This window comes from Nycticebus coucang, chromosome 9, assembly GCF_027406575.1.
Source record: "Nycticebus coucang isolate mNycCou1 chromosome 9, mNycCou1.pri, whole genome shotgun sequence".
NCBI classification, from domain to species: Eukaryota; Metazoa; Chordata; class Mammalia; order Primates; family Lorisidae; genus Nycticebus; species Nycticebus coucang.
Genome location: NC_069788.1, coordinates 75593330 through 75613675, shown reverse-complemented (window position 1 = coordinate 75613675; position 20346 = coordinate 75593330). Strand labels below are relative to the sequence as shown.

The 20346-nt window shown below is 40.0% G+C and overlaps 2 protein-coding genes across 3 annotated transcripts in view; one reads left to right on the top strand and one right to left on the bottom strand.

The window, feature by feature from the left end:
- The window catches only part of LOC128593733 (testis expressed protein 56-like), a 54663-nt gene extending 47816 nt beyond the window's left edge, over positions 1–6847 (top strand). The window contains exon 4 of the mRNA XM_053602038.1: positions 5852–6847. Coding sequence (XP_053458013.1) covers positions 5852–5914 — 63 coding nt within the window. The 3' untranslated portion in view covers positions 5915–6847. The remainder of the gene's footprint in view (positions 1–5851) is intronic.
- ECI2 (enoyl-CoA delta isomerase 2) lies at positions 23–19365 on the bottom strand. 2 transcript variants are annotated; one of them, XM_053602036.1, is made up of 10 exons: positions 19289–19365; positions 16717–16879; positions 14499–14597; positions 14085–14273; positions 11971–12040; positions 10226–10328; positions 8604–8724; positions 3074–3163; positions 1424–1567; positions 23–350 (listed from the first exon to the last, which is right to left on the bottom strand). In XM_053602036.1, the coding sequence occupies exons 1-10, from the start codon at positions 19330–19332 to the stop codon at positions 195–197; spliced, it is 1179 nt and encodes a 392-aa protein (XP_053458011.1). In that variant the 5' UTR covers positions 19333–19365; the 3' UTR covers positions 23–194. The 2 variants fall into 2 exon arrangements, with proteins under 2 accessions (XP_053458011.1, XP_053458012.1); XM_053602037.1 differs by lacking the exon at positions 19289–19365 and adding an exon at positions 18842–19217.
- Between the last annotated feature and the right edge of the window lie 981 nt (positions 19366–20346).

Here is a 20346-nt window from a genome sequence, read left to right as displayed (position 1 = left end):
AACCTATGTGAATTCTTAAAGCTTGTTTTATAAAATTTTTTATTTATCAGAGCTGCGATAAAATATATTTATCATAATTGATATTTTCTCACTACAAAAAAGGCACAATGAAGTTTTTTAGTTCAAGTGCTAGAAATAAGTTAACAGCACATTTCTTCCTTGGATATGCTTAACTCTGCTGTAGTGGTCATCAATCACAGTTTTGCTTTTCTGGATAAGAAATTCATGACCGCATTCATACATTCATCTGACAGCCATCTTTCTTGAATGACCTTGCATTCTTCAACATTAATAGCATGTAGCTTTTCTTTCTCCCTACTTCTGATTATCTCTTTTGAAATTCTCATGGCCTGGAAAAACAAAACCAACAAGAAGGTTAAGAGTTATTCTAATAGGGATGGGACTATTCTATGTTTCTGATTTTTATTTCTCCAATGTTCATTTAACTGATCCTGCTAACTCTTAAGATACATGTGTAATATAAGACAGTGCTTTCCAAACTTCAGTGTGCATATGAATCACCTCAGTAGGTGTGGGGCAGGCCTGTGATTATACATTTCCAAAAAGCTCAGATAAATGCTAAAGCTTCTGGTTCCAGAACCACATTTTAAATAGCAAGAGCATATGAGCAATCAGTCATTTTATGAAAACAAAAGTGTCATACAGTAAGAGTAAGAGTTTCCTGAAGTTCAGTTAACCTGTCTGGCTTCCTGGATTACATATATTTATGTACATTTACATATTTATCAATACTTCCTATCATTCTGCTCAAGTTATTCCCATAAAGAATTAACCCTATGACCTCTTATAGAAATGGAATGTGTATTTGGCAAGTTTTGTAAGAACCAGTACAGTCGAGCCTTTAACAACACAGGTTTGAATCGCATGGATCTACTTATACATGGATATTTTTCAATAAATGTTACACTGAGCATACCTGCCTCTCCTTCTACTTACTCCTTCTTTTCCTATCAACATAACGATAGGGATGAAAACCTTTATGAGATCCATTTCTACTAAATGCTAAGTAAATATACTTTCTCTTTAATGTTTTTTTAATAACATTGTTTTCCTCTAGTTTATTATAAGAATACAGTATATAATACACACAACATATAAAGTATGTGTTATTCAACAATTATGTCATTGGTGAGGCTTCTGGTCAACAGTAGACTATTAGCAGTTTAAGTGTGGAGTCAAGTTATATGTGGATTTTTGACTGTGCAAGTGGTCAGCACCCATGTTGTTAAACAGTCAATGGTATTTCCAACATTATAATTATCTCTAAACCCAAATTCAGATGTGCTTAAAGCTAACTAACTATGTATCTTGTCTTTTTTGTGACTTATTCTCTGAAGGCAAGCACATTTTTCCCTTAGGAAATTATTTCCATGGTTCCTATGAGTAAAGGATGAATACTAACATTTGGGGGGAGCTTTGCATGTGCTTTCAGCCTGGTCCAAACTTCTTTCTGAAAAGTGTTATCAGGAAAAACTTCAGTAACAAGTCCTTGAGCACATGCCTCTCTTGCTGTTATCTTCTTTCCAAAAATAAGCATCTCCGTTGCCTGAAATGAAAAAGAGGTTAAGACACTAATAAAACAAGGCTTCAGTTAACTTCAGAATTGACTGCTTTTAAGAGGCATGGAATTGATTTACTCGTGATCTTTTGAGATTGCTGATATTGCTCAGTAAGGGAGAAGCTGATGACCTCAATGAGCAACAGTTTGCAAACTGTGTGCTGAGACACCATAGGTCTCTGAAAGGTCTGGAAAGGCTGCTGTTTCTATCTGTGCCTTGCTGGAGAAGCAAGATTGGGCAGCCTGGGGCACAAATGACCTAAAGCAGATACTGCTCCTATAACCCATGGCAGCTATGATTTTTTTTTTGTTTTGTACATTATAAAACATCACAAAAGAAAAAAAAGAAAAGAAAAATTCATGGTCATAGGATTAACCTTCAGAAATATTCAAAATTCCACTCCCTGGAAATTCTACCCAGGGTCTGGCTCTAAGAGTTTTCTTTACTTGTACAGACACTCAAATTAATTCTATTTGACTGAAAGAAAGTGAAGACTTATGTTTAGTTTCTACAAAAAAAAAAAAAAATGGGGATATCCTCTCCACATTTGCGATTCTTCTTCAGAAGAGTAAAGATTATTTCATAGTCAAATGCTCTAAGATTTAGAGTTGGTTCTGCCCAAACTTCAAACTTAAAAAGTTCAAATCATCCAAGAACAATCTGTAACAGCTTCACGAATTTAAAATATATATATATGTGTGTATTTTTTTCTCCCATTGGCCTAATAATGGGAGACTCAATTCTCCCTCCTTTTCTCCCATTGGCCTAATAATGGGAGACTCAATTCTCCCTCCTTCCCTCCAATCATACTTTGAAATACTGAAGAAGTTTTGTGAAGCCTTTCCCTGTTGCCTGGCTCTCCAGTCTTTTCATAATTCCCTTGGAGTCACGCCATGGAAGCATGAACAACTAGGTTTCCATAAACACAGTGAGAGAACTTAGCAGCCACTTAACCACCCTGAGAATCACAATTACACTTTCAAAACTGGCTGATGAGAAGACTATTGTGGGTGAGAGTGGCTGTGGAAGGAGTAAACCCTTGTGAAGCCTCACAGCTGCTGGTACTTAATAAAACTGAAAGTGAAGACATCCTCTTTCTCAGAGGACACTGGTCATCCAGAAAGGAATTAAGGGCCCCTGAGCTCAGTAGACCAAGGGAGACTGGCACAGCCCCAGTCCTTCAAATGACCAATGCTACACAGCTGTGGAGGACAAGGTCTTGTGCTGCTTGCAAGTAGTTGGCACTAGACAACTCGCTGAAAGAGGAAAATGCCAGTTCTAGGGACTGCAGAGAGAACGTCTAATTTTCCTTTATACCAGACACTTTCCATAGCCTAGTTTCTCCACATGCAAAACTCTTTGGAGAGTTGAAGAGTGAATAATTAGCTTCTATCTCTTCTGTTCATATTAGCAAGGGAAAGAAGAGAGTGTGAGATTACTTCTAGAATAGAGATGACTCATTAAATTTTATATTTAAGCTTTCCCAAAGTTACCTTGCTCGGGCCCATTATCTTTGGAAAAGTGTAGGAGGAGCATCCTTCTGGACTCTGGCCTAGGTGGCTAAATGGAGTATGGAATGTTGCCTATAGTGGGGGGAGAGAAAAAGAAACTTTTCATATGTGATTATAAAAAAATCACTATTTGCTTATAACTTCACAATATTTGATGACATTTTTTAAAATTTACGATTATATGGCATAGTTCACACACAGAATTCACTCTTTTAAAGTATGTAGTTTGATGAGTTTTAATAAATATAGTTACATAGTCATCATCACTATAAAGATGTGGAACATATCTATCGCCCTCAAAAGTTTCTTTATGGGGTCGTGCCTGTGGCTCAAAGGGCTAGGGTGCTGGCCTCATATGCCACAGGTGGCGGGTTCAAACCTAGCCCTGGCCAAAAACTGAAAAAAAAAAAAAAAAAAAGTTCCTTTATCCCTCTCTGTATTCAATCACCTCCTCTGAGCCCTCCCCCCCGCCCAAGCAACTACTGATCTGTTTTCTGTCCCTAAAGTTTTGTTTTTCCTAGGATGTTACATAAACAGAATTCTGCTTTCTGCAGCCTTTCAAGTCTTACTGTGTTACCCCAGCCTAAGGCTTCTGAGAATCACCAGGCTGTTGTATCCATTAGTAGTTACTTCTGAGAAGTTTTCCATTGTACAGATGCATCATAATTTGTTTCTCCCTTCACCAGTTAATACCACTGATATTGTTTCCAGTATTCTGGCTATTATGACTGAGGGTGTCATGAAAAACATCAAGTTGTACATCTTAAATACATAGTCCTGAGTTGCTTAATGACAAGGATATTTTCTGAGAATTGTAGTAGCAGGCTATTTCACTGTTGTACAAACATCACGGAGTGTACTTATGCAGACCTAGGTGGTATAGCCAACTACACACCTAGGTTGTAGGAAATACTGTATCTTACTATGTTTAATGTCCATTTTTTTTGCCCAAATTTTTGAGGGAAAAATAAGGATGTGTATTAAACATGGGTAGTACTGATTCCATATCTATATAAATGTTTTTAACTCTTTTATTTATGCTTATGTGTTAAAAGTGTGTAACTCTATGAAGCAATAACAATACCCAGATGTAAAATAATACCCTGGATTACAGTTATTGGTTTTGTTGAATCTACAATGAACTTGCAACGAAAGCATTTTTGGCCAATAATGAGCAATTTATTTCTGTTCATATATATTAGGTGGGAGCTAGCAATCTAGGCTGATAATCTTACAAAAATTATTGCAAAATCCCTTGTACCTTGTATCTGCTCTTATGTTCTGTAATTATTTATTACATAACATTTTTATACCATAATGTTTTTAAAAGTTACAATTCCTCTATAATGCAAAAAACAAGTATCTAAATATAAGCAATTAAAAATTTGAATTACAAAATTAAAACAAAAGATTTTATTTCCTGAAAATTTGGGCCCAAAACATGGGTGCACATTATACCCAGCAAAATTTGGTAGCTTGTTTATTCCTAGGCTACAAAACTGTGCACCATGTTACTGTACTGAATACTACAGGCAATTGTAACACAATGGTAAGTTATCTGTGTATCCGAACACATCAGAAAGGGGAGAGTGAAAATGTGGTGTTATAATCTAATGGGACCACAGTCGTACAATCTGTCACTGACTAGAATATTGCAAAATGGCACGTGATTGTACAATTCCTATTTGTCGATTTTATCTCTGTGAGACTGAAAAAAATGTTAAATATCTTTTTCAGCTAATTCTGACAAAAATAAGTTGTTATGAACATTTGTCTACCAGTCTCTGTGTACCTATGTTTTCAATTTTCATGGGTAAATACCTAGGTGTAGAATAGCTATGCTGTGTGGTCAATGTATATTTAACTTAAAAGAAGCTACAAAACTATTTTCATCTGACATTCCCACCAGCAACCTAAGAGAGTTCCCAGTGCTCCACATTCCTGCTACACCTAATTATTAAAAGTCTTTTTCATTTTAATCTTGCTAGTAGGTGTGTATCAGTGTCTCACTGTTGTTTTAATTTAATGTCTCTAATAATTAATGATGCTGAGTATCTTTCCATGTATATGTATATATTCTTTGGTGAAGTAACTATGAAAATATTTTGTCAACTATTTTTTAAGTTACACGATTTAGCTTATTATTGAGTTGTAAGAGTTCTTTACATATTCAGGCAACATGGCTTCTATCAGGTAAGTGTCAAGTAAATATCTTCCCCTGGTAGCTTATCTTTTCATTTTCTTAATGGTGTCTTTCTCATGTGACTTTAAGACCCACTTATTACTTCATTTTTTGTGGCCTATTTGTTCCTCACCACTGCCCACGTTTATGTAATGTTGTTGATCTGTCACTTTATTATATATACTTAAAAAATATTTTAGAGACATTAGCCTTTGTCATGAAAAATTATTTCAATTTCTCATTTGTCTTAACTTTGCCCCAGAGGTTTTTGATTGGCTTTAACTACTAGAATTGATTTCAATATTGGATATTTAGAATATAGTCATTTTCAGTTTTTTTCTAGATTTGAGAAGTATTTTCGTGTTTCTTGATAAACGATAAATCTTCATAAAAGAAAATTAATTTATAATAATATGTAAAAGAATATTTAGGTTTCTTTTCCTATAATTAGACGTGGTGTTATTTTTAATGCATATTTTGTTAGAAGATATAAATACATAATATATGCAGCATATAAATCAAAATAAAATAAAAAAATTTTGTTCATGTCCCATATCTTCTTTTTTTCATCCAAAAAGATATCTTATTCAAGAAACTATTGCGAGAAGACACAGCCAAAGGAACATGAGCAGGAACAGTGAAAAAAAGCCCAAAGATAGCAGAGGGACCACCAACAGGTACGTACTGGCGGCGGCCATAGCTCCGTAGGTAGGGTGCCAGCCACACACATGGAGGCTGGTGGGTTTGAACCCAGCCCTGGCCAGTTAAAACAATAATGACAGCTGCAACAAAAATTAGCCAGGAGTTGTGGTGGGCGCCTGTAGTCCCAGCTACTAGGGAAGCTGAGGCAAGAGAATCACTTAAGCCCAAGAGTTTGAGGTTGCTGTGGGTTGTGATGCCACAGCACTCCACCAAGGCTGACATAGTGAAACACTGTCTCAAAACCAAAACCAAAAACAAAAACAAAAAATGGTGCATACTAAACTGGCAATGAGCAGCGTTTAAGTGCTTATTTTCAGAAACAGAACAGTAGATGTTGTTAAGGGTTCGAACTTTAGGCTCTGGTATCAGACTACTCAGCAACTTAGGGAGAGTTTCTTATCTTCCCTATGCCACAGTCTTGTCATCTATAAAATGAGGAACAACAGCCCCTGTATTACATGAAATATATTTATGATATATATAAAATGTGTATTAACCGAATGCCTACTACATAGTGGCATGCAAATATTCAGCATTTTTAAGATTTCCACCTTTTATTAACTTCTACAGGAATCATATCATGTACTAACAAAAGACGCTACTAGGCATTTTTCACCATTGCCTATAATACAGAATGGATAAAACAGACTAATACTTTGTTCACATGGGTTAAATATTAACCCATCATTTAATATGGCATTTATTCATGAAACCAATAATGATAAATCCTACATAAAACCCAATCCTCTCCACAGATTCTTCCTTTAGTCACTCTCCACATCGATGCTTGGTTTAATTCAAGTGGGTATGCTTTTTACCAGAGATCTTTATTTGACAAATAAATTTTACTTTGGATCAAAATTTTAAAGCATCTAATGTACAGTGATGCTTTGGCACAGTGGGTGCCAAAAAAATGTATACACATTTTAAGAAAGGAAAAAGCTGTATAAAATTTATAATATTCAATATATACTGATAATGTTGCTTATCTTGTATATTGTGTCTTGTATCTCAGAGTAACAGAAGTCAAATGTGACTTGAGTATTACAATTTTAATATATATGCAGGATGTTTATTCTAATGTATATAGAATATATACATCCTCTGACTTTAATTTTCATTACAATTTTTATCAAAAGACAAAAGTCATCAAAATATTTACAAGGATGATATAAATTGAAAATAACTTTGAATTCAGTGGGAGAATCAGGACAAGATTCAAATATGATAATGTTTGTTCTCCAAGTACTGAAGAATGAGATCTCCGATTTCAGGTCAGGAACTGTTTACCCAGCTTCTATTAAAGGCAGATCAATGACTAACCAGGTACCCACCACACAGAATGTGAACAAAGACTACTGATTTCTGCCTTTGAATACAAACTTCCACCTAAGTACCTACAGTGTTATTTGTTATTTTTATGGGGAAATTATTCATAAGAATTAGGTCTGCCGACATATCCAATCTGTTTGGATGGAATCCAGCAACAGAAGACCCAAAGAATTAAGAACTCTAAAATATAGTGCTGTCTATTGGTGGAAAAATACTTCTGAACAAAACTAGCAATCTCTTCAGTGATAAAAACCGTATGTTTCCCACAAGGTTGTAGATCAGCAAATTTTACCACCACGTAAGCAAAAGTCACTTGAATAATCTGATAACCCTAAAAGTGGTTATTGGGTCTACCATAAATGTTCTTGGGTAAAAGTTTTAAGATACATGTTTATTTCATTTTGGCTAATGATGAAAAACCTAGAAATAGCGCAGGGTTCAATACTCAGGGACTGATTAGATAACTTAAATAACCCAAATGTTAGCTTTGGCTATCTCTAAGTGATAAGATAAGAAGTGATTTTTTTTTTTTATTTTTTATAAAGATAGGGTCCACTATGCTGCCCAATCTTTGAACTCCGGTTTCAAGCAATCTTCCCAAAGATCTGGTATTACAGGCATGAGCCACCGTACCCAGCCAAGGAGTGATTTTTAACTTAAATATTTCCTTTGTACTTTTCCATAGTTTTCACATTTTCTCCCACTAGGATATCTATATATTACCAGTATTCTAAGAGTAAAAATTAAAATCTATGTAATTCAGTGATAAACACAAAGCTAAACTATGTCTGGGACAGGAACTCTTTTTTCAGAGCTTTTGTTTTCTTATCTGCAAAGGAGGAAGTGAGACTAATGCTCACTGTCTCTTCTCATTCTAAAATCCTATATATACCAGGACTCATTTGCTTAGAAAAAAGGCTCAAATAATCTGCTTGCACAACCTGCAAACATGCTATTCTTCCCTCCTGTAAAGCTTTCAAGTGTCTCCTGAGTATTTCAGAGTAAAATGAAAATTGAAAATTGAATAACTATGGTATATAATCTGATTAGAATTTAGAACCATCAGAGGTGGGACAATGTTTACAACAATACTTGTGTTTAGGGAAATGTGAGTTAATAATGAAGGAAAAATAAAATCGGCCACATTAGGCTAATTGTTTGACAAAAATCTAAATATAGTGCATTCTACCACAAACCACATGTAATCTGCTTACCACTAGCAATAACAGAGGAGGATCCCCAAGGCCTAACTCCCTCTATTTGCCTGCCCGCTTGCTGTTGCGGTAGCTGACTTACCCTGTCAGTCGCATACACAGCATCACACAGCCCCAGAGTGGTGACGGAGATCCCCACAGCCGGACCGTTTACCACTGCAATCAGAGGCTTCGGGAAATCTATAAAACAGCCTATAAAATCTCTACAGAAATGGAAAATATAAAAATCATCAAATGTTCCAAAACAGTGTGACTGGAGTATAGGCATGACAGTGTGAATCTGAGGTGACAGACCCTCCTGGTCAAGCTGGGTGTTTCCACACCAACCAGGAGCAGGGTTTCCCAGTCCAGCCACAGCCTGGTTCACACACCAGCTTCATCCAGATGTCCATCTGTATGGCGCTTGACTGAAGCAGATGCAGTTAGATCTACAGGTCAACCGTTGTTCAAATATTGTATTCTCAGCAGTGAGTTAGGGGCTGTTTAGGGCCTGCAAAGTGTTGGGGCAGCCCAGAACCTAGAATCTCATTTGCTGCTTATATGGGATAATTATTCATGAGAATTAGGTCTGTAGACGTGTCCAATCTAGTTTAATGAAATCCAACAAAAGAAGATCCAAAGAAATAAGGATTCTAAAATATGGGCCTATCTATTGGTGGGAAAAATACCTCTGAACCAAATAAATTAGGGTTCTCTCTGGTGGTAAAAACCATATATTGGCTGGGTGTGGTGGATCACTCCTGTAATCCTAGCACTCTGGGAGGCTGAAACAGGAAGGACTGTTTGAGACCAGGAGTTCCACACTCCTGAGTCAAGAGTGAGACCCCATCTCAACAAAAGATAGAAAAATTAGCCAGGCGTGGTAGTACACTCCCATAATCCCAGCTACTGGGGAGGCTGTGGTAAGAGGATAGTTGAACCCAGGAGTCTGAGGATGCCGTGAGCTAGGCTGATGCCACTGCACTCAAACCTGGGTGACAGAATTAGACTCTTGTCTGAATAAAAAAAAGTCACAAACCAACAAAAAAAACCTTCTATGTTTTCTACAAGGTTGTGGATCAGCAAATTTTACCAACACATAAGTAAAAGTCACTTAAGAATCTACTAATTACCCTAACTTATTAGTTCTACAGTACATGTTCTAGGAGAAAAGCTGTAGTCTTCACAATTATGGCAGGAGGCTGAGCACATGTTGCAATATTACAGCTCAGTGGGAATTAGAGACCTGGCAAGGATAAAAGTGATAGGAAGAGCAAAGCCTTCATGACCGCCTTCTGTCCTTTTCGAGGCTCCTTCATGTCTGCTATTACCAGAATTCATAGAAGTCTTCTGTTCCTCTGGCTGGATCAGAATTTACCAAATTCCTCTGCCTTAATACAGGAGAATTTTATTTTATTCATTTTTTATTATTTTGCCAAGTCTCAGGTATGTGGATCTAAAGAGAATTCTATTTATATCTATAGCTCATGTTTACGTTTTCCAGTCGCATCTCCCCTAGAGCAGCAGGATGAACAGGTAAAGAAGTCCAAGTGAAAGAGAAAAGCCCATCTGCTGATGGAGGCAGTCTGGAGAAATATGCGTGTCCCATGTCACAATTAACTGCATTGATACAGAAAAGTAGCTATTTCACTTTTGTTCAATTATTACCACTTTGATGAGTAAGGATGAGACCTCTGGGATCAGATAAATGTCAGTCACTCTTACCTCAGTAAAATGGCACTATTTTTAGCTTTCTCCTCTGGTCCACCCGGGGGAATATTAGTGAAGTTAGCCAGATCATTCCCACTACTGTAATAATCACCGTTTCCTGTAAAGAATGAAACCAACCATTCATTTATTTATTTGCTTAATCATTATTGGGTATCTGCTATGTGCCAGGCTCTATGCCAGGTGCTAGAAATACACTGGAGAATCAGCTATGGTTCTTACTGTAATTTACAAACTAATGAGTAAACTGAATGTTGATATAAAAAATAAATATAAATAATCCAGCTACGGTATGAAGGAGAGATGAGTAATAATATGAGGCTATGTAGCAGGGTCTTTGGTCCAACTGGAGAGTTTAGGGAGGATCTTTCCTAAGGGGAGGCCAGGTTAGCTAGAAAGAGAAGGGTGAGAGGAATATCATGCCGAGGGACTAGCATGTGTAAAGGTTCTTTGAAGAGGATATCCTTGGTATATTATGATGTGTTGAAAGCAAAGCCACCATAGCTGCTGCAGAAAAAGCTGGAGAGAATAAGTCAGTGAAGGGTGAGGATATGCAGGATAGGTCATGTGGAGCTTTGTAGATCCTGATAAGTTCTGCCTTTGTTCTAAGAGCCAGTAAAGGGGTACGTATGAGTATGTATTTAATTAAGGTATAATTTATGTGCAATAAAATGTCCAGTTCTTGAATGTTCAGTCCAATGACCTTTGATCACTGTAAATACCCACGTGATCACCATCCAAAGCAAGACTCAGAACATCTCCATCGCCCCAGGATGTTGCCTTAGGCTCCTTTCTAGTCATACCACCCCACCTGCCCGAAGGCAATCACTCCCTGACTTCAGTCACCACCGATTAAAACTTCTGCCTCCTGCAGCACTATCTATAAATGGACTTGTGCCATATGCACCCTCTTGCCTTGGTCTTATTTTGCTGAACTATGTTTTAAAGATTTGCTCATGGCCAGCTGAGGTGGCTTACACCTATCATCCTAGCGCTTTGGGAGGAGAAGAGGGGTAGACTGCCTGAGCTTGGGAGTTCAAGACCAGCCTGAGCAAGAACAAGACCACGTCTCAAAAAATAGCCAGGTATGGCTCGGCGCCTGTAGCTCAAGTGGCTAAGGTGCCAGCTACATACACCAGAGCTGGCAGGTTCGAATCCAGCCTGGGCCTGCCAAACAACAATGACAACTACAACCAAAAAATAGTCGAGCGTTGTGGTGGGTGCCTGTGGTCCCAGCTACTTGGGAGGCTAAGGCAAGAGAATCGCTTAAGCCCAGGAGTTGGAGGTTGCTGTGAGCTGTGATGCCATGGCACAATACCAGGGTTGACAAAGAGAGACTCTGTCTCAAAAAAAAAAAATTCATCCATATTCTTATGTGTACCATTTATTCATTCCTCTTTATTATATTTCATTGTATGAACAATCAACAATTTGCTTATTCATCCATCTGTTTTTGTATGTTTGAGTTGATTCCTATGTTCTGGCTACTGTGAATCAGGCTACCATTTTTGTACCAAAAAGATTGTACAAGTCTTTGTATGGTCATACACTTTAATTTATCTTGGGTAATTGCCAGCGAGCAGATACCCTGTGTTTATTACTTTATAATGCATTATGGAAATATGTAAATTAGAGTATCACAGCACCGGAAAAGATCTTAAGAGCCACTTAATTCCCTATGTAGTAAGAGACGGCCCCACAAAACCAGAAATTTAATTAAGAAGTCTAAGAAAACATGTTACCTGTTAGAACAGTTACCGATGAGTCATCCTTGCTTGCAGCTTTGAGTGCGAGCATAATTTCATGATACATCTGATGAATGGGAAGACAAGGAAAAGGTAACTCTGGAGATAAGGATTATAACCTAAGAGCTTCACTAAATGTCAGTCTGCAAACTTGGTCTCAGCAATGAGCTAAATATTTAAATTGGTTATATTTATAACCTAACAGGTAGACCCAAACCCCTGAAAGGATTTTCATTCCTTTTACAATTACTTGGTGTGTAATATGGACTGGGTGCTATGGTAGATACTGGAGGGGAGATAAACATCTTTTTTTCCAAAAGGAACAAAAAAAATAGGCCTTGAACAGAGGATTCTGATACTTAAATAGGGTCAGGGGTGGAAGGTAAAAAGCACCAGAAAACTAAGAGGACTGAGGCTTGTCTAGGACAAGCAGAATGGGAGGTGGTCAGAGAAAAGTATCCACAAAACAAGGTCACCCTTGTGACTGCAAGGAAGAGCGAGTGTCCCAGACAGTGTGGAGGTGTTAATGAACGTCAAGAGGCTGGGACAGCTAAGACATTATTATGATAGTCAAGGACAACACCTCAAAATTCTAAATCAGTAACACTTCTGAAAATCTTGAACATGCAGCTGTAATTTTTAATGCATTTAAAATAGGTACAGTATCTACCTTAGATGAGATTTCAATGTGGGAAAGAACAATGAAGAGGGCTGTTATTCATGGATACAAAGACGTCAAACAAACACACAAACATGGACTTTATATAATACAGTTGGTCCTCACTATCCACAGGTTCAGCATCCATGGATTTAACTAACCATGGATCAAAATACTTCTTAAAATTTCTGCATCTGTACTGAACACATGCAGACTTTTTTCCTCAGTCATTATACCTTAAATAGTACAACTATTTATATAGCATTTAGATTGAATTAGGTATTAACTAGAGATGATTTAAATTACATGAGAGGATATGTGTAGATTACATGTATGCAAATACTACACCGTTTTATATCTCTGTGAGAGGTCCCGAAACCAGTGCCCCATGGATACTGAGAGATGACTATGTATGAGTAAAAATGTGATCACTTCCCCAGAAGGAGGTGACAAGGAAGTAACTCCCTCATGGCTACAGTTATACACAGCACAGCAGAGCAGAGACCAGGATTAGGACATGATGTACCAGGGTTTCAATTTAGGTTGTGATGCTTATCAGTTATGTGAACTTGAGCAAGTTTCTTCTTCGCCTAATTATTTTGTTGTTAAATAATGATAAAGAGGCTCCTTGTGAGAATTAAACGAACCTCTGTGTGGAAAGTGCTGATGCTTACTAGGCACTCTGCAAAGCATAGCTATTATTACCATGGTTGTAGAAAAATGAGTCAGGGGGAAATGGAAATAAGGTGTGAGAATTAAATGCTTTATTCACTGAATGTCACATATTCCACTTCATGGAATCCTTAAGACCATTTTAAGTAGTGTGCTCTTTCTACCACCATGGAAATTATAAACCCTAATAGTTATAGTCCTTTCAAATTTTAGCCCCTGTTCAGCCCCAAGCATCCAATTAATTCCCTATAACTTTTTTTTTAGGAGAAAGGGGCTGATATGGCCATTTTATTATCATTAAAGTTCAACGAGATATTCACAATCTAAAGTTGCCCTTGTGAAGCAGTTCACAAAAGCTATTTAAAGATGAAGTCCCTTTCTTCTTTCTCTATTTGTACAAAATAGAACTCCATGTGAGGAGAAAGACTCTCAAGTCATCTAAGTGACATCAAGACACTTCAAGGGGCAGTCTATACCAACGTTAGAGGGCCTCTGTGTGATTCTCTTACATCCACATGTTTCATTTATATTACCTTATTTGTATTTCCATTATTAGGAAAGTCGCAGTGCCTTTTGGGTATGTCAGAACTTATCTGAAGCTTACGAACACTAAACAATGAATGCCAAGGTCATAAGAAGTGGCCACAATTATTAATCTTCCTGTATAAATCAAATAAGAAACACCACAAAAATAAAAATGATGCTGAAAGGCTTCAATTTTGATGAAACACAGAGAGGAAAAAAGAAAACCAGAACAAATTTCCCAGATAGGTAACATTACCTGAGTGTTCATGGCATTTTTTTTGGTGGGCCGGTTGAACATGATCTTTGTGATGCCATCTTCTGAGATCACCTCCAGGGTTTCATATCCAGATGGTTTCCTGTCTGCTCCAGGCTCCACCTGGCTAGAGGGCTGTGATGCAGAACTCAAACTGGATACCAACTCCACATAATTCTGCCTGGCAGTTTCCTGAAGATAAGACAACAGGTACTTCAAGCTTGTGGCTGAATTAGTATGTTGAGAAACTTATCATACTAATAAATAGCATCTTGCAATGAAGAAAGATCAGGGACTTTAGTTCAGTATTGGCATATCAAGATCTCAAACATTCCATCTCTGATGGCTTGAGAGAAGCTCCAAGCTTCTTTCGAAGTACAGCAAATAAAATAAAAGCAGAGCAACAAGTAAATTCACCTTAGGCAGGCTACCAAGGGCATTCCACGCATCCCATTTGGCCTTATTGACCAAGTCAAACACGCCTGGTTTAGGCATAGTACAAGATCCTTCAGTGGCCTGTGAAAAGAAGAAGGACAGTGGTCAAATATTTATGCAAACTGGAGCCCTTAATATTTAAGATCCATAAAAACCACAGCTGGCCATGAATGCCTCTCCCAGATCCTTTCACAGGAGATGTAAACTGAATCCGAACTTCCTCCTCACCTTGTCTCTGATGTTGTGGCTGGAAATGCACAGACAACAAAGAGACTGGAAAGACAAAAGATACTATTGGCTATAAGTCCCTAAGATAGGTTATATGTAGTAACTTCCTGCCCACAAAAATAAAGCAAGATAAAGGTTCTGGGAAAGTACCTTCTAAAAAAATTCTAATAGTTTTCTATTGATGATAACATTTTTCACAAACAAAGTATTCAAGCAAACAATCTTCAAGAGGACCTCATCAACAAACATTGGGAAGCCCACAGCATATTCTGAAAGCTCATCTAAAGGTACCAAAAACACCACTGATTCAGGTGGACTTCTGGTAACTGGGAAACAGAATTGCAGCTGAGATATGGGTTGTGTTGGGGGCTATCAGAATCACTGGCCTTTAGGAAACTTAACTGCAGGACAGGCAGAGAAAAAGCAAAAAACAACTAAACTTTATTTGATTGAGGGGAAATGGAGTGAGTGTTTCAAGACGAATAAAATATCCCACTCAGTTACTTTTCAGAAATGGCTATTTAAAACTCCATTTAAAAATTTTAAAACTTTATAATGCAGCTAGCTAACAGACCAAATAAGAAAGAGGCTTTGAGAAATAAATGCAGTAGAGGAGGCTATGGGTTTTTATAGACAAACACTGCAAGAGTTAGCCGACTAAGGAAATGGAGGGGGGAACACAGTTCATAAGAGACAAGAGTTTGCCCTTAACTTCTATCTTCACGGCTGACACCAATTGCAAAGTTGGGGGGGGGGGCAGGTCCCAAGACCACTGTTAGGTTCCATAAAGATTCCCAGAACCCACTGCAAGCTGTTATACTTAACATTATGGTTTATTACAGGGAAAGAGACTAAAATCAGCTGTGGGAGGAAGCACACAGGATGGAGTCTGGGGCAGTAGCAAATGTGGAATTTTTGCTGTCTTCTCCACGCGGAGTGAAAATGTCACTCTCCCAGAATTGATGTGTGACAAGCCAGCCCCAGAGTCCAGAGTTTTTACTGGGGTTCCATCATGTATGTGTGATCATGCAGCCTGAAGCCCTCATCCTAAATCACATTGTTGAGATGATTCCACCAAACACTCTTATCGGACAGGACAGTCAAATGCTTAGAGACTAATGTCTCAGAGACGGAGGCCAAAGCCAGACCTCTTTGGGGGCAAGGTTAAATTAACCATACACACCCATATGTAATAAAGAGAGGGTCATACAGAACAGAAAAATAGATAACAACACAGGAGCCCAGAGAGGCAGGAATGCCAGAGAAAAGCTTTAGTTTTAAAATTTTGTTATAAAAATTTTCAAACATACCAAAGTAGAATATTATAATGAATTCCCAGTACCATCAGACAAATTCAATAATTACCAAGTAGCCTTACTTGCTTTGTCTATTCTTTTCTCCTTTTTGTTTAATTTCAGTAAATTCCAAACATATGCTATTTCACCCGTACATACTTAGTATGCATTTCAAAAAAATAAAAAGTATTTTCTTACATAACCATGACTCCAGTAACAATACTTCGAAGGTATCTCCTGATACTCAGTCCATATTTAAATTTCTTCAATTGTCTCAAAACATCTTGTTCAACTGATTTATTCTAATCAAGATCCAAATAATATCTAAAAGTTAATTGTTAGATCTTGTCTCTTTTACTCTGGCACAAGGGGTTACTCCGTCCTTAATAGTACGAGTATTTCAAGATCTAATATACAAAAAACCCCTATATACATATTCTTTGGAGAAAAGGCAACAATACAAACCCAAAATATTAAAGTTACAATTTAGTAAACATACAGCATATTTATGTAAGGGGTCATTTGATCAAAATGTCTCCAAACAGGGCGGCGCCTGTGGCTCAAGGAGTAGGGCGCCGGTCCCATATGCCAGAGGTGGCGGGTTCAAACCTAGCCCCGGCCAAAATCCAAAAAAAAAAAAAAATTTCTCCAAATAATGTTAGGTCTTAGGCATTTACCTGTTTATACAGTGCGTAGAGTTTTAGCTTCACTTCATTTCCTGGATCCTTCTTCAAGAGTTTTACCTGATTCATTGCATTTTCAAAGTCCTTCTGACTGGCTCTCATTGCTGTTCTGCTCATGTGCAGCTGAACTGCTGGGAAATGAACAGCCTGCGGAGGACTACAAATAGGAGGAGACTGATTTCTACTTGTTCCCAGCTTTTACACTTCTGCAGCCTGACTCCTAATTGTTCCCAGCCCTTATAGACCCAAACGCCATATAGTTATCTTCTCTATACTTGCCTCAGCCAGCTGGCTACAAATGGTTTGCAGTAATAATTCCTAGATAAGAAATCAACACAGCAGCTGTGTGACCTTCACTGTTCCATCCTTTTCTTCTGACTCAGGGTGCAAGGGTCAGGTTTAGTAAGAGTTAAAAAGACTCCCTTAATTAAAAAAAAAAAAAAAGAAGAAGCTAACTGTGGTAAATTTAAGATAAAAAGGAAGGTAAAATCAAATGAGGTCTTTGTAAACAAGTACAATTAAACAAAGATAAAAGCAGACAAAACTGGAACAGCCATGTAAATTCTGCCACAGGCAGGATGTAAAAGAAGAGCATGCAAAGTAGAGGGCAGGCAACCAAGAAGATAAAGGACATGGTATTTCATCATCAAATGTCCCGAGAGCTGGAATAGCCTCTGCCCTCACTGATTAACGAAGTATAAACTATGTCAGGTCAATTCTTGCCTCTCTGCTCACAAAATGTGTCCCAACATACAAATGGAAAGAGGGAAGAAGAAGGAAGAGACAAAATATATTCCAAAGGACAGATGAGCAGATGCTGGCCTTCCAGAGAGCTGCAGCCTTCTCAGCAGCTGGGAGGGAATCCACCTGTGGTGGAAGGTAGTAAGCCCAGGTTCAGCAGGTATACCCCATCCTCATCTAGAACTACCTCATCCTCATGGAAGATGTTTAACTAGCTAACCAGGAGCAGAGAAGAAACAGCAAGCTCTTGAAAAGTAATGGTTTGTTTTTTGTTTTGAGACAGGGTATTGCTCTGTTGCCTTAGTAGAGTGAAGTGCCTTGGCTTCCTAATAGTTCACTGTAGCCTTGAACTCAAATGACTCCTGCCTCAGCCTCCAGAGTAGCTGGGATTACAGGGGCATACCAACATTCCCAGCTAATTTTTCTATTTTTTTGTACAGACAGGGGTGTGTGTGTATACCTCTTGCTCAGCCTGGTCTTGAACTTCTGGCCTCACGTGATCCTCCTGCTTTGGTCTCCCAAAGTGCTAGGATTATAGGCCTGAGCCAGCTTGCTGGCTGAACAAAAAGTTTTTAACCACATGCAGTGGGGTGGGGTGGGGTGGTGACCTTTAGTGCACAGTATTGAGACCATGAGCAAAAAATGGATGTTAATAATGACCCTGAATAATGAAGTTAATGGTAACAAAGATGATTAAAATAATAAAGTTATAAATAAAACCCAAACCTACAGCCCATTGAGGTGACTCATGGGTAACCCCAGTAACTGGGGCGGTAAAAGTGGGAGGATGGCTTGAGCCCAGGGGTTAAGGCTGCAGTGAACTATGTGCCACTGCACCTGGCCTGGGCAACAGAATAAGGCCACAAATAAAGCTCAAATCTAACAAAAGTATCACCTCCCCTGGAATTATGTAACTACTCTTAAGTTCAAGCCTTGGAATATTAGTACATGATTCAACGGAATCACTATACAGTAAGTTTTATACATTATTATTATTTTTTTTTTTGGAAAAGGGGAAAGCTCTGCATTCTATGCGGCAAATTCCTAGGAGAAAAGAAAAATTCAAATGTCCAAAGAAGGCCGAAATGTGGAAGTTTCCACTAATTGTGGTGTAAACTTACTTTGAAAATAAAGTGTAAACTTTAAAAACAAATTGCAGAAAGCATGATCATTTAAGAAAAGAAAGTCGGGGAAATCACTCATAATTCCATCACTCCAAGGCACCCACCATGTTCCAGTTTTGTTCCCTATGCAGATTCGTTTGGGGTCATTTCCTAGCGGTGGCAGCGTACCCTGACATTTAACATTACACCATCTTCTCTGAAAAACAGTTTAAGCCCGGGTTGATGCCAACGGCTTGCGTTTCCACAGCACTCACCAAACAAACCTAAAGATGCTCTACCCCACTTCAGCAAGCAACGCTTCGCACCCCAAAAGCACCCAGGGTGGGGCGCAGGCCGGGGCTCCCAGGAAAGCACCACGCGCTGCAGAGGCCGCAGAGGCGCTGGGAGAAGCCGGCCCCGGGAGGATCCCGCAGCGCACTGAGCCCGGAGGTGGGCGCCGGCCTTGAGGACAGGCGGACAGCGAACCACGGGCCCTGGCCTCCTGGACGCGCGTCCCTCTTGACCATCCCCGGCCCAGCGGCAGAGGGAGCGCGTGAGAAGGTCATACTTTAGTCCTCTCTCGCTGGGAAATCATTAAAGTAAAATCCTGTTGCCACCCAGACAAGAAAACCGAAAGGGCATCTCCCATGGGCGGACACCCTCACCCAAAGAGGGGAGTCCGTGGGTGACCCTGCGCCGGCAGGCCTGGACTCCAAGCTTACCTCGTACACCAGCGGCGCGCCACTCTGACCGACACACACGCCATCTCAACGCCAGGAGCGTGAGCGAGCCGGGCTCGGGGCGGGGCTTGGGGCGGGGCGAAAGTGCGGGGGCGGGGCCGGGGCTCTCGCGGCCGCGGAGAGGAGGGGCAGGACCCCGGGGCGGGCGCTGGCCCATCTGGCAGAGCTCAGTGCCCGGACGCCGCGTGGAAGAACGAGTCGTGGGGTGCACTTTGGGCCGGGCAGCTCTTCAGCAAACTTGGAGCTGGAGGCGCCGGCTGCTCCCAGTGTCCTTCTCAGTAGGAGAGCGGCAGTGTGTCGCGTAAACACCCCGACTAATGCTAATCCTGCAGGGGCCAGGGCACTGGACTCCCTGCGCTGAACGGCCAGCGGCTGTACCCCCGGGCTCCGAGGGCCGGCCATGAGCTCCTAAGGGACAGACCCTGCCTTAGAAACGGGAGGTGGAGTAACAATCCGGGGCGTGTGCTTAAAAATAACCACGCTATTCACCTCCTAATGGAAGGTTTACGGACTCCTGGGGATCAGAAATGATTTCTGGGATGTTTTACACAAACTTTTTCGTGTCCATTGTGCTGGCCAGGCTTGGGCGCCACCTCCAAGTGCCCCGTGGAGATGCAGCCAGACGCGCGCGCCCAGCAGTTCCTTGGCCGAGCGCGTCGAGCGAGGCCAGGCTCACGCTGAACAGGCCCTCGTTGGGGTCTTGGACGCGCGCGGTCCCTGCCCGCCCTCCAGGGCTGCTGCCTGTGGGGGAGATGTGCAACTTTGGCCGCCTGGCGTGAAGGGAGACAGGTTGCCTCGCCCAGGCATCTCTCCACCTGGAGGGTGGGGGGGACGTGCTGTTTTGTCCCTGCAGCTCCTCTCCTTGATAGGGCGGAGGGCAGAGGGAAGTGTCTAGGGACCAGGGGTGGGGGGGGGGTGGGGGGGTGCAGGAAGCAGGAAGCAGGTTATGGCTAGGGACTGTTCTCTTGTGAAACTGACCTGGGCTCATTTTCATATATACAGTAGGACCTCCATGGTTGACTGCCTTCTTACATTGGCCA

Bases quoted from the DNA above. Each gene is read 5' to 3' on its own strand.
- ECI2 (XM_053602036.1), bottom strand. From the start codon at position 19,332: ATGGCGTGTGTGTCGGTCAGAGTGGCGCGCCGCTGGTGTACGAG. The intron at 14,274-14,498 runs GTGAATTTACTT...TCTTATCTTCAG, and splicing joins CCCTTGGTAGCCTGCCTAAG to GAAACTGCCAGGCAGAATTA. The intron at 1,568-3,073 runs GTAACTTTGGGA...TTTTCATTTCAG, and splicing joins AGATAATGGGCCCGAGCAAG to GCAACGGAGATGCTTATTTT.